Source organism: Passer domesticus, chromosome 16 (assembly GCF_036417665.1).
Source record: "Passer domesticus isolate bPasDom1 chromosome 16, bPasDom1.hap1, whole genome shotgun sequence".
Taxonomy (NCBI): Eukaryota; Metazoa; Chordata; class Aves; order Passeriformes; family Passeridae; genus Passer; species Passer domesticus.
This window is the reverse complement of record NC_087489.1, coordinates 1,041,744-1,057,272: the sequence shown is the minus strand read 5'-3', so window position 1 is coordinate 1,057,272 and position 15,529 is coordinate 1,041,744. Positions and strand designations below refer to the sequence as shown.

The following is a 15,529-nucleotide window of genomic DNA, read 5'->3' as shown; positions in this document are numbered from 1 at the left end:
TCATTCCAGTGATACACAGGAACATGCTGTACTTGGAGCAGCCAGGCAAATGCAGGGCAGTCCCTTTTTTCCTGACACCAAGTACCAGATGGATACATGGGTGATGAAACACTGTCCTGCCAGCAGGGCCTTGGGGGTGTGCAGGAGTGCTGTGGCCAGGAGGGAGCAGGAGCGAGGGTCACAAACCTCTCCCGGCATGGCTGTGTGCCCACTGAGGCATCTCCCAGCTGGCAGCAAAGACCCGTAGCACAGGTCTGTGAGCCTGGCACTGCCTCTCTGGCTGCTCAGGGAGGGCATTTGCTTACAGCTCAGAAGTTACTGCTTTGTGTAACAAAATGCCAGACTGCTGAAAGCCCAGGACCAGCTGTGCCAGGGGGAGCTGCAGGGTGGAGGCTGCTCCCACAGGAGCCTCTGTGGGAGCAGGGGTACTCGGGAAGGGCATCTCCCCTCTCTGTGCTTTTCTCACCAGCGAATTGATGCTGTTCAGGGGGAAATAGTCCCTTCCCATGGGTCAGGAAAAGTGCCTGGGGTGTCATTCTGAGTGAGGGCTGCTCATCTTCTGTAGCTGCTGGTGGGAGCAGCTGCAGTGGTTGGAGTGACACTCCTGCCTTGGAGAGTCAGGCTGTGACCCAGCCTGCTGCCCCTCATCTCTCCTCTGTCCCTGCTGCATTCCTCCTGCCCTCTGCTGTGCTCCCTGGCACTGCTGGGGTACCCCTGCAGTGCTGTGGGGTGAGGGTGTCCTGTGGCAGTGCCCAGGGCCTGGCTCTCTGTGCTGGGAACAAGAGGATTATATGGTGGGAGAAGTGAGCAGCCTGCAGTGGTCCCCTTGTCCCAGCTGCCATTCCAGCCATGCCCAAGCACTGCTGCTCTGCCTGAGCTGTGCTGGGGCTGAAAGTTGAGGATGGGGAGAGTTTAATTTCTCCTCTGACCTCCTTCAGAAGTACTCAAGGTGATTTGGGTGTCTGGGCTGGGTTTATGCAGGGCTGTCACAACAGGTGACAGGGCTCTTCCTGGTGCTGCTGCCTGGGAGGAGCTCCTGGGGAATTCTCTGTCCATTCTCTGTCCTCTGACTCACAAGCACAGCCTGCCTTCTGTGGGGGCTCTGTGACAAGCAGAAGCAGCTGGTGAAGCGTTCACAGTGTTCCTCAGGATCATCTGAGAGTTAAAGGGCTCTGCTGGGCTGGTCACTCTGCAGAGCTCCATGGGCACCACCGCAGAGGTGGCACATGCTGTGGGGAGCTGCTTGTGCCAGGATGCTGCTGCTGTTGGGGTCACCCTGAGCTGGGAGTGAGGGCTGGCAGGAGAGCCCACAGCCCTGCCCTGGCTCCCACAGCCCACTTGTGTGTGTCTCTTACTCGGGGTAGCATCAAGGTGAGGTTCTTAGTTTTCAAAGATCACTGCTGCTGAAAGGGAAAGCACTGAGGTAGGAGGTTTTTATAGCATTTACATAAACTGCCTCTTTGATCAAATGCAGTCACTTGACTGTTTTCTGGGAGTCGTTTTGTTTAATCACTATAAAACTTCTTTAAAATCTCCTCCAGTTCTCTAAAGACAGCCATTCTGTCAGAGCAAGAGGTGGCACTTTCCCATCATGTCTAGATGGAAATGTATGGGAGCCATGTGACTTTTCACATGGGCAGATAGTGATAGAACAAGCAGAAATTGTTTTAAAGAGGTGAGATTTAGATTAGATATTAGGGAAAAAATCATCCTTGTGAGGGTGGTGAGGCCCTGGCACAGGGTGCCCAGAGAAGCTGTGGCTGCTCCATCCCTGAAAGTGTCCAGTGCCAGGCTGGACAGGGCTTGGAGCACCCTGGGATAGTGGAAGGTGTCCCTGCCTGTGGCAGGGGTAGAAAAAATATGAGTTTTAAGATCTCTCCAACCCAAGCCTCTATGATTTCTGACTTGTATGATTTTCCTCTTGACTAACAAAATTTGGGTAGGCTTCTCAGCAGTGCCTCTAACTGGTGCAGGTATCTTGACCTTCAGTGTGCAGAAGGAGAAAAATCAGTTCTGAAGTGATTCTTGTGAACCATAAACTCAATGTGTCCATACTGTCTTCAGTATGAATTGTCACTGGGGCTCATTTTCACTTGACTCTCTACAAAGAAAACATCCTACAGTTCATTACAGCTCCAGCTTTGAACTGTTCCTCAAGTTGCTGAAAATCAGAGGTCAGGTCACTTGGAATGCAGCTGTTCCAGTTCCCTTTGCTGTTGGAAACTGCCTCCCAAAGCAGCTCCTTCCAGCCAGGACACCCTGTGGCAAGGCCAGCCCAAAGCCCTGCAGCTGGGATCTCCAAGGGGATAATGCCACTGATGCCATTTGCTGCAAGATTATTCTGTGGCTGTTTTATTTAAAAGGCAAATGAGCTTGCCTTGTAGGAGAGAGTATTTCAGAGTGTTCTGCTTTCTGTGTGAGGAAATGAGGTTGTTCCTCCAGCCCTTGACAAGGGGAAAGGGGGGATGCATGGAGCAGGACAGGGATAGCAGCCAGCCCTGATGTTTGAGGGCAGGGGAGCTTGCCTCTACAGCTGACTCTGGCTGGGGCCTTTGAGGCGATTTAACAAAAATAAGGATCCTGTAAGGATTGGAAATGTCACCAGGCTGTATTGAATCAGCAATAGCAGCAGAACATGGCACTTGAGGCCAGACATGCTTGAGGGCAATTGTGGTGCTTAAATCTGACCCCAAATACCTTGGCTGTGATCCTGGTGGTGCTGCCAGGTACTGAGCAGGTACCAGGCTGGTGGGGGGAGCAGGGGCTGGATTTCACATTCTCTTGTGACTCTACTTTTAGTCTTCCAAGCAGCAAACACCTCTGGAAGGAGAGGGAGAGGAGCCCAGCATGCCCAGCTGGTTTTTGAGGGTCCAGAGGACTCTCCAGTATAAGGCTCTGCAAACAGCTCCCCTGGCCTGGGCTGCATCCGTGGGCATTGCCCAAGCCCTGAGAGCAGGTGCAAGATGCTAATTTGGAAACATGTTGCTTTCTAAAAATAATTACAGGAAAGAGATTATAAACAAACAACCTCCTCCCCAAAATCAATCATCCACAGCATGCTGTGGATTCCAGCTGCTTGCTGAAATAAGCCCTAGAAGATCCTGTGAGCAGGAAGAGCCTAGTGCTGCAAAACTGGAAGCTTAAGCATGACTTCCATGTTCTCCTGTTGTTCCACACCTTTTTGGAGCAGGGATGATGTTCCTGAGCAAACAGCTGATGGTCCTGCTCCAGTGCCCACAGGAATTGTAGTTATACATTGCAGCACAAGCTGACTTTAAAATGTAAAAGGCTGTGACCTCAGCAAATGCAGAGCAGATCATGCCTGCTGAGCTGTAGCCCTTTGGAGGGGTAAGTCAGCAACTGCAATGCTCCTGACTAGTGGGATTGGCCTCAGAGCCAGGAGGGAATGCTGCCTGCTTCTCCTGTGGGAACAATGGGATGTTCTTGTCTTCCTCAAGGTTTGTCTCCTCTGCAGATGCAGGAAGCACTGACCCTTAGTTCAGTGAGTTAGTGCTGAGGGCCAAGGACAGACTCTTCTGGATGGGCTTGCTCTGACTTTGGTGTTAGCCCACTCTAAGAAGGTGTGGTTTCTGAGATTGCTGGGCAGTCAGAAGTCCTGTTTTATGTTTGCAGAGGGCTTCAGTGGAGTTAATTTGCAATTGCACTAACTAATGCATCCCCAGTGTTCAAAGCTCCTGATCCTTTCGTGTTTGTCATTTGCAACGTTTCTTAGAGCCTTAGATTTACTTCTGTGGCTCAGGCAGTGAACCCTTTGAGCACAGGTCCATGAACAGGGGTGTGTTTTGTTGGTCCTGGGTCTTACCCTTCCAGCAAAGCCTGTGCTGCCCCTCAGCCAAGGGGTCCCAGGAACATGCCAAGGGGATATTGTGGTTTCCCCCTTTAGCAGAGCAGCACAAACAGTATCTGTGCTGTGCTGTTGGTTGGTGGACAATGAATTTGGGTCCGGCTTACTGGCCCTGGATACCACTGATCTGCCCCAGAAGCTCTGTGCTGCTGTGCCCTCCCCTTGTTTTGCCTGGCCAGGCTGTTCTATGTCAAATAATCATCAGTGTCCTTTCCCCAGACCCAGCCCTGGCAGTGCCCACTGCACCTGGGGAGCTGGGCTGGGCTCATGGTGGCCGTGCCAGCCGAGCCACCAAGGGCTGTGGCCAGTCCAGCTCCAAGCAGGATAGTGTCACAGAGGCTGTGGGTAGCAGGGCACCCTGGGTACTGTCCCTGGAGAAGAACAGGGAGGGATTTATCTGAAGGGACATGTGGCATGCTTTCACCTCTGCCAGGTGGGGTGGCTCTGGCTTGCCCTGGCCAGTGGTTGCTGTAGCCCTGGTGCAGTAGCAGGGGTAACCTGTTGTTTTGGGGTGTGGGCACAGCTGATCCAGGGGTGCCTCTGCCATGGCTCTGGTCAGGCTGCTCCTTCACTGCTCCATTGAGATGGGCTGTGTGAGTCGGGCCATGAGCCATGGAATTGCTGTTAGAAGGGATGCTCCACATCAGGCAGCTTTGGCAGAGGGACTGTGGTCACCCCTCGCCTGTGTGAGGCAGAGGGTGATGGGTCCTGCCATCAGGACACTGCTCAGTTTGTGCTGGACTTGGTGTAGTGGCTTGAGGGAACTGGGGTGCATTAGGTGCTTTCTGAGCTCCTGTGCAGATCCAGGCTGGAGGCAGCTGGGTTGGCAGCCCTGCGCAGGCCTCTCACTTCTCCTCTGCCAGCAGCACCATTATGGTGCTGCTCAGCATCTCCGGGCACAGAAACGCTGCTGGAAACACAGATCGCCTCCTCTGTAATTCCTCCCTTTTAGTTCCTCCTTTGAAGTGGAGCTTTAGGTCTTAATATGGTAAATAGTGGGATGTGTAAGTGCAGGCATGTCCACATACTGTCAGCAAGGCTCCTGGGGCAGCTCTGATTGCCCCACAGGGAATGTGGCTCCCAGGGATGCTCGGAACTGGCTCTGGCTCCGCTGGAAATGGTGAGGCAGGTGTGGTGTGGGGAGTAACTGCAGATCTCTGGGACTAAGGAGGCTGCTGGCAAGGGCTGGGGTGTGTTATGGGGTGCAGGGGAAAAGCAGTTTGGGATTGCACAGGACTTAGTGGGAGGAACCAGAGATAGGGTAAGAAAGGGAGTCTGGTGGCTTGGGGAGGAGCGAGAGTGCGGGGGTGGGAAGGGAAAGGGGGTCAGGTGTGTGTAGGAGGTGGCTACTCAGTGTGTTTGGCCATGCCTGCCCCATGCAGCCTGTCCGGGATGCACAGCAGCTGGAGTGGGACTGTGGCCTCAGGGACTTGTATATCCTGGGCAGACTGAGGGCCTAAACATGGCTGTTGCAGCATCCACGTGGATTTTACTTGTATTTTACATGTATTTTCACTGGTGGACTTCCATCCTGTCTAGCCAGAGACAGGAACAGGTTGGTGGTGGCTGCTGTCCTGCTTCGTGTGGCCAGGCACGTATCTGTCCCTACAGGTGGGATATGTGTGTTCTGTGCCTGCTGGGCACATGTCTCCAGCCTTGCTGCCACTTGGATCTGGGGCCACCGAGCAGCAGCCTCACCACTCTTGGGCTGCTGCATCCAGACAGTGTATTCTGGTGTGGAGCAGCTGGGCTTGCCAGGGGCTTCAAATATGTGTTCCTGCCATCAACATCTAACAAATTTTATGGCTTCTTTCCATTTTTATAGGAAAAACCATCACCCTGATCCAGACATTGAAACTCGTCAACTGATGGGACAAAGAGTTGAGACACTTGGCTGTACTAGGACACTAAAACATAGGGTTTAGCCAAAGAATATTTCCCTACTGTGGAGGCCTACACCTGCCAAACCCTGTAGCTTTCTTTGGAGGCTTTTCTATCCCTCTTCTCCATTTCCACACATCATGGTATTCCTTTTGACTTCTTTTGCAAGCTAGCTCTGGCTCTGCCTTTGCTTCCCCTATGCTTTGGTGTGGGTCCCCGGCGTGAGCTGCTGCCTGTGGGCTGGTTCTGCACCTCTGCCTCCAGCCGTTGCTTGGAGGCTCCTCTTGGATGTCGTGACTGACCTGCTTTTTCTCTCTCTTCCACTGTATCTCTTTCCCTCCAACCTGTCTCCTGCGTTCTCCGTTCTCCCGCTCCGTCCCTGCAGGTTCATCATGCCTAGTGGCATATAAAAAGACGCCACCTCCTGTCCCACCTCGGACCACGTCCAAGCCGTTCATCTCTGTCACTGTGCAGAGCAGCACTGAGTCAGCCCAGGACACCTACCTGGACAGCCAGGACCACAAGAGTGAGGTCACCAGCCAGTCGGGGCTCAGCAATTCCTCAGACAGCTTGGACAGCACCAGGACACCCAGCGTCACCAGGGGCAGCGTTGTGACTCCAGCCAGAGACACTCCAGAGTTACCTCAGAAAAATGCAACTTTGAAAAGTGACAAAGGGACTCTGACTAACGAAGAGCCTAAAGTGGAGAATATCCCCAAAAGAAAGCTATCATCTATAGGAATACAAGTATGGAATAGTTTGTTCTCCTTCGTCCCAAGGAATGTCGTGGCCCCATCCATTTAGCATGTGCCTTTTCTGTGACCAGGTGTGCATCTGAGCCCACTTAGAATAGCAAGGGACACTCACTGCCTGGCCTGTGTTCCCAGGGTGAGAGACAGCAGCACTTTCCCTTAACAGCCCAGAAAGGACTGAGCTCTTTTAGTACAAATTTAAAATGTTTTCTAGAGCAGAGGGGCTGTGTTAACTGAGTGAGTCCCTCTGAAGAGGCCTTTTGCTGCCGGTCTGCCTGTGCCCTGTACTCTGTGTTGCTTCCAGTCAGTCTGCTTCTTGTCCATCATGGTTGTAGGGACAGTTCTCCCCTGAGAGGTGGGCCCTTCTGCTTCATGTCCATGTGGGAAGGGCTGCTGCAGTGCCAAATGGTCCCAGAACTGCAAGCAGGAGGGTGCAAGTTCTTGCTACCCCATGTTCCCAGCAGGTTGGTGCTTCCCTTGCTGGAAGCATTTAACTGTGGCAATAGATGGAAATGAGCTGTGGATAACACAGTGAAATGAGAACCCAGTGAGTAGTATAAATCTGTGCTTTAGTCAGCAAAATGCATCCTCTGGGGCTGTGCCCTCCTCTGGGACAGATTTCTCAGTCACAGGTGGCTGTGAGCTCTGGTTCTGTCCCAGGTGCAGGGGAACTTGGGCAGTTCCAAGTGCAGGATCTGAGCTTTGAGCTGCTCTGTGTGTGCTGAACAAGTTCTCCATCAGCTTTAAAGCAAGGCCAGCTCAGTACAGGTGACAGTGAAGGGCTCTCAGCAAGGCTGGTGGGACAGAACACCTGAAAAGGCAGTGAGGATAGAGAAACACACTGGAGGGGCTGACAGCCTTCCACTGCTTTTCCTTTTCTGAGCTGCTTCTTAAGTCACCTGGATTTCTTTCCTAAAACCTCCTAACCCTCTTATCCAGAGCCATGGAGGGTGTCAATCCCTGGGAGAGAGGCTTTGCTGTCAGTCTCAATCACCTTGCTGTCCTCCCTTGGATGCCAAGGTCCCTGACTGTGTGGGATACCACAGACACGGGGGACACAGCCCCAGCTCTGCAGAGCCCAGGGCTCCTGGCACAGGAGGTGGCAGCAGCCTGGCAGGACACTGCTCCTGAGGTGGGAGCAGAGCTGAGCAGTAGCCTCGTGCCTGTCCTTAGCCAGCCCTCCCGTGTGTGTCAGCATGCTCTGTGTGTGCACACTTCTGCTCTGCTAAGGTGGATTCCAGCCGCAAGTTCTTGTGTCTGTTTTTGTCTGTATTTTTTTTTTTTTGTCCAATAAGGTTGACTGCCTTCAGCCAGTGGCAAAAGAGGAGCCTCCTCCACCAGCCACCAAATTCCAGTCCATCGGGGTACAGGTAGAGGACGAGTGGCGGTAAGTGAGACACAACTTGTGCAGTTTCCTTTTATTTTAAATTGTGCCTCCCCCACTTGTGCTTAGACCTTCTTCCCTGCTTTGTGCCAGTGAGTGGTGTTGAATGGGGCCCACAGAGAGCTCTTCCTCCACAGTGCACACCCGCTGCAAAAAGCATTTGTTCTGTAACAGTCAAATCAATGGGAGCTTTAAATTAAATCAAAAATTTAAAAATTCCAAGCTGTAATTATAGTCATGCATCAGCCCTCTCATCTGAACGGCCGGCTGCAGTGAGCAGGCAACCTTGTAATTGTGTGTGTCTGAGTGTGTGGTGTGTCTGTGTGTGAGGAGGGCAGGGAGGGGCTCTGCTGTGGCCATGGATTTTGCTGTCATTGTGGGAGGCTGGCCAGGCTGAGCCCTGCTATTGAACCATGGCTTTTGATCCCTGCAGAAACAGCCACTCTCGCAGCATGTCCTCCAAACAGGACACAGACTCTGACACACAGGAGCCCAATAACTCCAGCTGTAAATCATCTGAGAGAAGCCTTGCTGAGTGCCCCCAGCACAACAACTCCGTTGGTGTTGATGCCTCCACCAGGCAACCAGCCAAGCCCTCACAGATTAAGAGAAACCTCTCCTATGGAGAAAACAACGACCCGGCCCTGGAGCCTTCTTCTCTCCCTCCTCCTGACCCCTGGCTCGAGAGCTGCTCCACGTCGCCGTCGGAGCCGGCGCAGGCGGGGCCCTGCCGGCGGGACGGCTTCTGGTTCCTGAAGCTGCTGCAGGCCGAGACCGAGCGCCTGGAGGGCTGGTGCCGCCAGATGGACCAGGAGACCAAAGAGAACAACCTCTCTGAGGAAGGTGGGTGTGGGCAGCAGCCCGGCAGCTTCTCCCTCAAGGAGTTGGAGCTGAATATTGGATCCGTTCAGTTGTGGCTGCCCCATCCCTGGAAGTGTCCGAGGCCAGGTTGGACAGGCCTTGGAGCAGCCTGGTCTGGTGAAAGGTGTCCCTGCCCATGGAATGAGATGGGCTCTAAGGTCCCTTCCCTCCCAAGCCGTTCTGGGGTTCTGTGAACTTGCTGACAGCCCACAGAGCCAGAGCATGGAGATGAGGATGAGATAAGGACTGCTTTTTCCTTGGAAAGGGTAATGTAGCTTCCTGTAGCAAATGGAGTACAAGTAATGATGTGATGCAGCATGAAAGATGTACAGGGCATGGTGTGGCTTCTGACCACTCAAAACTGCTAAAAGCTTAAATGGATTTCATCTTAAAAAAGGTCAAATGGAAAAAGCTTTCAGGGAGGCTGTGGGATCTCTCCCTGCCTCACTCATTACTGTCAAACAGGCAGGGGAGACCTTAGCTAGCAGTGGGGAGAAGGAACACAACTTTGGAGCTTGTTTGCTCATTTCAGTTGATCAGCTAATCTTTATAGCAAAGAAGAGGTTTCTTCACATGGGAAAGCCTCACTGAATTTGTGCTGGGTACACCAAAAGCATGGAACAGGGAGCACGAGGCCAGTTGCTTTTATGGGGTTCAGTCCCAGCTGGGCTTGTTCCTCTATTTTCAAATGCTTTGGCAAAAACTGGGCTTTTTGCAGTGGGAATCATGCCTGTGGTGCATACAGAGTGACAGGAGTGGGTGTCGAGGCTGCAGAGGGCAGGATCTTTGTGTAGAGCCTAGTTTTGATGTTTTTAAAACCTGAGAAAGGTGAAACAAAGGTGAGGCTCAGTTTTAGTTCACTGTCACTGCTGGGTCTCCAGGAGCTAATCCCTAATCTGATTCTCTGAGGTGCTGCCTGGCAGGGAATCTCCCTGCCTCGGGCTGGCCTGGCTTGACCTCTGGCAAGCAAAGACAGCAAGACCTGCATGGCATTGTTGTGTGTGCCAGGAGCAGGCTGTTTGGTTGTGTAATCACAGCCTTGGTGGGTGGGAGAGCCCAGGGTGTGCTCGTCCAGCCAGGATCTCCTGGGCAGGCTCAGGGACAGGACTCGGTGGTCCCTGTTGGTGATGCAGCTTGCAGGCATGTGGGGCTCTGAACCTGCCTGTGGGAGGGAAAAGCCCAGACTGTATTTCCTCTAATGAGTAGAGAAACATGTCCATGCCCAGAGGCTGCTTGGAAAACCCATTAAGAGCAGCATAAAGTCCCGGGTGTTAAAAGCCCTGGCCTGGGTGTTAATCCCTGCTGGTAGGGGGGAGGCTGGAGAGTGGTCCCTGTGTCACCTTTCCCCTGGGCAGGGCTGGGACAGCAGACTGGCATCTCTAAGCAGGTGCCAGCAGACTTCGCTGGGGTGGTGCTGGTGACTTCTCTGAGGGGCTGAGGGCAGTTTGAGGAGCTCTCTGCCAGCTTGGATGTTGTAATGTCCTCAGCCAGGTCTGTGTTTGGCCTGCCAGAAGGAGCAATGGCACACAAAGGTAGTTTCAAAATATCTTGTTAGTGAGAGAAATTAGTGCCTTGAGGATCTCTGAAATTCCTTTTCTGATGACTCCAGTGTTTCTTTGCGCCAGAAATACTGGGGCTCATTGCTACAATTAATAGTCTGTTCAATTCCAATGGAGTTTTATTTCTTTTTATTTTTCTTTTTTTTGTCTGTGTCGTGTTTTGTTTTGGTTTGTTTGTTTTGTCGTGGTTTGTTTGGTTTTTTTGTCTCCCACAGTCTTAGGAAAAGTCCTGAGTGCAGTGGGCAGTGCACAGTTACTAATGTCACAGAAGTTCCAGCAATTCCACGGCCTCTGTGAGCAAAACTTGGTGAGTCTGGATCTCTTTTTCCTGGTTTCTGAGAGGATACCTCTGTTTGAACAGGACTACAAAGACTTGGTCAGTGTTAACAGGCTGCAGTCCCTGTGAAAACAAAGCCACAGCCTGCAGTGCCAGTTGGGAGAGGGCTGGGTTAGCACAGAGGTGCCTCCTGCTTCTGAGGGGCTTTTTGAGGCCAACCCCTGAGGATGGGCTTCATGGAGGGACTGTTTGGAAAGTCTGCTCTTGACAACAGCCCTTTGCGTGTGTGGCTGGTGACACTGTCCCCAGGTCACTGGAATTGATCTCTGAGAGGGAATGCAGGGCTTTGCCCTTGCTCACAGCTGACCTGGCTAATGGGGATTGATGGAATCTGTGGTTTAGTTTTCCCCTCAAGCTTTATGGTAATATGGATTTTGCAAACTTCCTCAGAGGTGAATTCCCCTTTAGATGTAAAATAATCTTGGAGAGACTTGAGGAGCAGGAGGGGGTAATGTGCTGCTCCCAGCTGAGCAGCAGCACCAGCAGAGCTTTGTGTGAGCTGCTCGGATCTGATCCCATGCTTTCCAGAGTCTGTGGTGATGGTTCAGCTGTCCGGGAACTGGGAAAATCCTATTCTTGGAAGAAACTTAAGCCACTTAAAATTTTTCAACCCAGCCTGAGAAGTACTGATGCTTTCAGGTTGTTTTGGGCAGAAATGTAGCAAAATAATTTTGCTCATGAGAGCTCAGTTTGGCGCCTTGGAGTGCTGCACATCCAGGCATCAGAGCTGGGTATCCATTTCCATTATTTCCCCCCCTGAAATGGTGGTCTCTGTGTAAGAAACCAGTGTTGTCACTTTGACTGTCACGCGGGGTTCCTGCTGTTGGAGGTTCCTGCTGTGGGGCGAGTCCAGCACTGGGCATCTGGTTCAGGATTATTCTGATGTAAGGAGGCGTGCAGTCAGGACCTGCTTCCTGAGCTTGGCAGAAATTATTTGGGCTGTAAATGATGGCTTTGTGTGTCCATGCTCAGGGCTGGTGTCTCCTGTGGGTTCTCTCTGGGTTTGGTTGCAGGCAGACATAAAAGGGGTGAAGGTGCTGTGTACGCTGCTCTGCTGGGTGTGTTCTTTCTGAACTGGTGTTTTTAATGCTTTTTCCCTTTTAGAACCCTAATGCCAATCCCAGACCCACAGCCCAGGACTTGGCTGGATTTTGGGATCTCCTCCAGCTGTCCATTGAAGACATCAGCATGAAGTTTGATGAGCTGTACCACCTCAAAGCTAATAGCTGGCAATTGGCAGAGACACCGGAGAGAAAGGTGAGTGAGGGGCACTGGGGAGTGGCCACAGCACCTTGTACACATTTGAGGTACCTGAGGTTTGCTTTTGTCTGCAAACAGATGCTCCCAAGGGCTTTTGCCATTCTGCACTTGTCATCTCACAGCCCCGCAAGGCACCAAGGCCCTTTCTCTTTGAGTAATAGTGGGAACAGTTTTGTGCAAGGGGAAAAGGTGTTGGATGGAGAGAGCCCAGAGTGGTGAGCAGTGGTCCAGGGGCCTGAAGTGTTCTTAGCACTGTGTAGATGGATTTAACTATCCCTTGTGCCCAAGTAATGTGAGAAACAACTTGAAGCTTTGGAAAATGCAGGAGAGGTGGGTTCTGGCTCTGCCAGTAAGGGTAGGGAGGACTGTGGCTCAGGACATGGTGGCTTATTAAAATTTTGCGGTTCCACATCAAGTTGCCTTCGTGCTGCCTGTACTGTGCTCTGAGCTACAGCTGAACAAGACAAACTGTGAACTCCAGGCCACTCCAGAATAACCCTGTACCATGGAAGTTGCATGGAGGGGACGGTTAGGCTGGATAACAGGAAAAGGTTCTCCCCCCAGAGGGTGCTGGGCAGTGCCCAGCTCTGCAGGGAATGGGCACAGCCCTGAGGTTGCCAGAGCTCCAGGAGTGTTTGGACACTACTCTCAGGCACAGGGTGTCCTGCAGGTGTCCGTGCAAGGGTTGGACTTGATTGTCCTGGTTGTGGATCATCAGCCCCTGGATTGTGGACTTCCATGCCAGGAAATGTCCAAGGCCAGGTTGGACAGGGTCTAGTGGAAGGCATCCCTGCCATGGCAGGGGGTGGAACTGGATGATCTTCCAACCCAGACCATTCTGTGATTCCATGATTGTTGTGGGTCCCTTCCTATTCAGGACATTCTGTGATTCCGTGAAATGCAAAAAGGCTCCTTGCAGAAACAGGGGCAGTTGATTTTGAGGGGTGTCTGGCTGCAGAGCTGCTCCCCCAGACACCATCCCCGTCCCTCCGCAAGGCCCCCCCCAGGGCCAAGCCGGACCCAGCTGCACACATTTGTATCAGATTTTTCTTTACTGTCTCCCTAAAGGAAGAGAAGAAACCACCCCCTCCAGTGCCAAAGAAGCCGGCCAAGTCCAAATCGCAGCTGGGCCGGGACAAAGGCTCCGACCCGGACAAGCAGCGGCAGGAGGCGCGGAAGCGGCTGATGGCGGCCAAGCGCGCGGCCTCCGTGCGGCAGAACTCGGCCACCGAGAGCGCCGACAGCATCGAGATCTACGTCCCCGAGGCCCAGACCCGCCTCTGAGCCCGGCCACGGCCAGCCCGCGGCTTTTATAAGTCATTAAATGGGAAAAAAAAAGGTTCTCTCGAAACTAGTGTGATTTATTCAGTCTAGAGACAATGAGCCATCCTTGAAAAGGGCTCCTGAGTTGGCTTTTTTCTCTCTCAGCTTTAAGTAATGAAGATTTTAACAAAAAAAAAATACAAACAAAAAAAAATTTTAAAAAAAGAAAAAATGCCCCTCGTTTTCTCCCCAGCTGTGGTGTTGCTGAATGGACTGGACAGACTCCTGGGAACTCCAGCCCCTCGACTTGGAACTTCAGTCTTTTTACTTGTTCTATCTCATGAGAATTATTAGCTTGTTTACAAGAAGAGGACAAGAAAACACGAAGCCTTGAGCACTTGCCATGCTGTGTTCTTCCTCCTCCTCAGATCTGTTCTGCCCTTCTCATCCTTTATTTTTCCTTCCTCCTGCTCCCGTTCTCCCACCCTTTGCATGGTTTCAGTTCCCGTGTCTGGACCCCCCTGTCCCCGCAGAGAACACCCATGGTGTGTCATTCCTGCTGCCCTCTCCAGCCAGCAGCCTGCTGGGCTTTGTGTTCTTGGGACGGGGATGCTGGGCCAGGGAGGACAGGCACAGCGGGCCCTGTGCTCCGTTTGTTGGAGGGAGAGGACGCCGGGGCTGCGGAATGTGGGGTTGAAATGCAGCCCAGAAGCAAAATGTGCAATAAACCTGGCGCGGGGGAGCTCCGGGCACAGGAGCTGGAGGAGCACAGAGCACATCACTATGGTTTCCCTCCTCTTCCCGTTGTCCCTGGCTGGCTGGGAGAGAGGAGCTGCTGCAGCAGGGGCTGTGGGGTCAGTGTGTCCAGGAGGGTGTACATATGCACATATACACTTAGGAGTACCTGTATAGTAATTCCTACACACGGATCCTGCCCACGCCGCCGCGGGGCTGGGCAGATGTATAGCATATATTTTTACATGTACTATATCTAGATGTGTGTCCAAGTGTGTGTAAAAATATATACCCTGTGTGTAAGCAGATGACTATTTTTTCCTTATCTCCCTGCTCTCTGGGTAGAGGAAGGATTGCTAAATATTTTTTAGCCCATTTTTTCTTCCCCTTCGTAGGTCTCCTTTCCGGTCTGGCTCCTCAAAGCCAGAGCTGCCACCCCCTGATTCTTTGCCACCCTCTCACACAGAAGGTTTTTGTCCCATCCTGAGAGATCCTGCTGGGGATTTTTTTTTTTTTCCTCTTCACACTTTTGAACAAGTTGGGAGATTGTGTGCTACTGTCATGGGGGTGGAGGTGGAATCCCACTGGTTTCGGTGAGAGTGTTGGTGATCCAGAAGGCAAAAAATAAATAAAAGTGAAATCCTGAACAATGCCTGCTGCCCATTGTGTGCTGTCTGGGCTGTCCATGAACGCTGCTCTGAGGTCTCTGCCCCCAGCCATACAATTCCCAAAGCTTGGCTGTGCTGGGATTCAGACTGGGCTGGAGGTGGGGGTCAGACTCTGCTCCCGGGGGACGAGTGGAAGCAGCCTCACATTGCCCCGGTGGAGGTTAACATTGGATATTGGGGGAGAGTCCTTCATGGAAAATGGGGTCCGGGCTGCCCAGGGCAGGGCAGAGTCCCCAGCCCTGGAGGTGTTGGAAGGGTCTGTGCAGGTGGCACCTGGGCGTGCGTGGGCACAGCGGGGTCTGGCAGCAGGTGGGATTCCTCTTGGAGGCCTTTCCCAAACCTAAAGGTTTCACGGGGCCAGAGGCTGTGTTGGGTTGCACGTTGGGTTTCGGGGCGGATGCAGCTTTGGGGATCACTGGCAGAGAATGGGGGTTAATTTATTTATTTAACATTTACTCTTCCCCACTGCTGTTCATGGAGTGGTTAAGCTATCCTTGCTGCCCTGGGCTGGGCTTGCTCATAATATTTATCTTCTTATATAATATGGATTTGTATATATATATGCATATATTTCAACTTGTAAGTGAATTTATAAAGCTGTAAAAATTAATTAATTTTAATATGGTTTTGTATCTTATAATTAACATAATATTTTAAATTCCCCTACATGTATTAAAATACATATACAAATACAGAGGTAGTTACATACTTCTATATGCGTATACAAGTAAATATGTGTAACACATGTACAAAAATATGTTAACGTGTTTAGACACTCCTTTTATAAATGTGAGAATTATTTGTTGCCGATATTTAGCACCCCTTCTGTCAGGAATTTCAGGCCCACCCCGGTATCCACCTGTTGTGAGCCCAAAGGACACGGGCAGCCAATCACGGGGCTGCCTGGGATCACGTGGGGATGGCGGTGTCACGAGATGGCTGCTTGCCAATCACAGCGCGGCGT

General features: G+C 52.0%; 1 protein-coding gene across 12 annotated transcripts in view; it reads left to right on the top strand.

The window, feature by feature from the left end:
• The window catches only part of DLGAP4 (DLG associated protein 4), a 144,506-nt gene extending 129,957 nt beyond the window's left edge, over positions 1–14,549 (top strand). For 8 of the 12 annotated variants that reach the window (XM_064391682.1, XM_064391681.1, XM_064391683.1 and 5 more), the window contains 6 exons: positions 6,132–6,493; positions 7,794–7,885; positions 8,316–8,725; positions 10,518–10,609; positions 11,744–11,896; positions 12,968–14,549. In XM_064391682.1, coding sequence (XP_064247752.1) covers positions 6,132–6,493; positions 7,794–7,885; positions 8,316–8,725; positions 10,518–10,609; positions 11,744–11,896; positions 12,968–13,183 — 1,325 coding nt within the window. In that variant the 3' untranslated portion in view covers positions 13,184–14,549. Of the gene's footprint in view, positions 1–5,690; positions 6,494–6,553; positions 6,573–7,793; positions 7,886–8,315; positions 8,726–10,517; positions 10,610–11,743; positions 11,897–12,967 lie in introns of those variants that run through there. The other 4 variants (XM_064391689.1, XM_064391690.1, XM_064391691.1 and 1 more) reach the window with 3 other exon arrangements.
• The last annotated feature ends 980 nt before the right edge of the window (positions 14,550–15,529 follow it).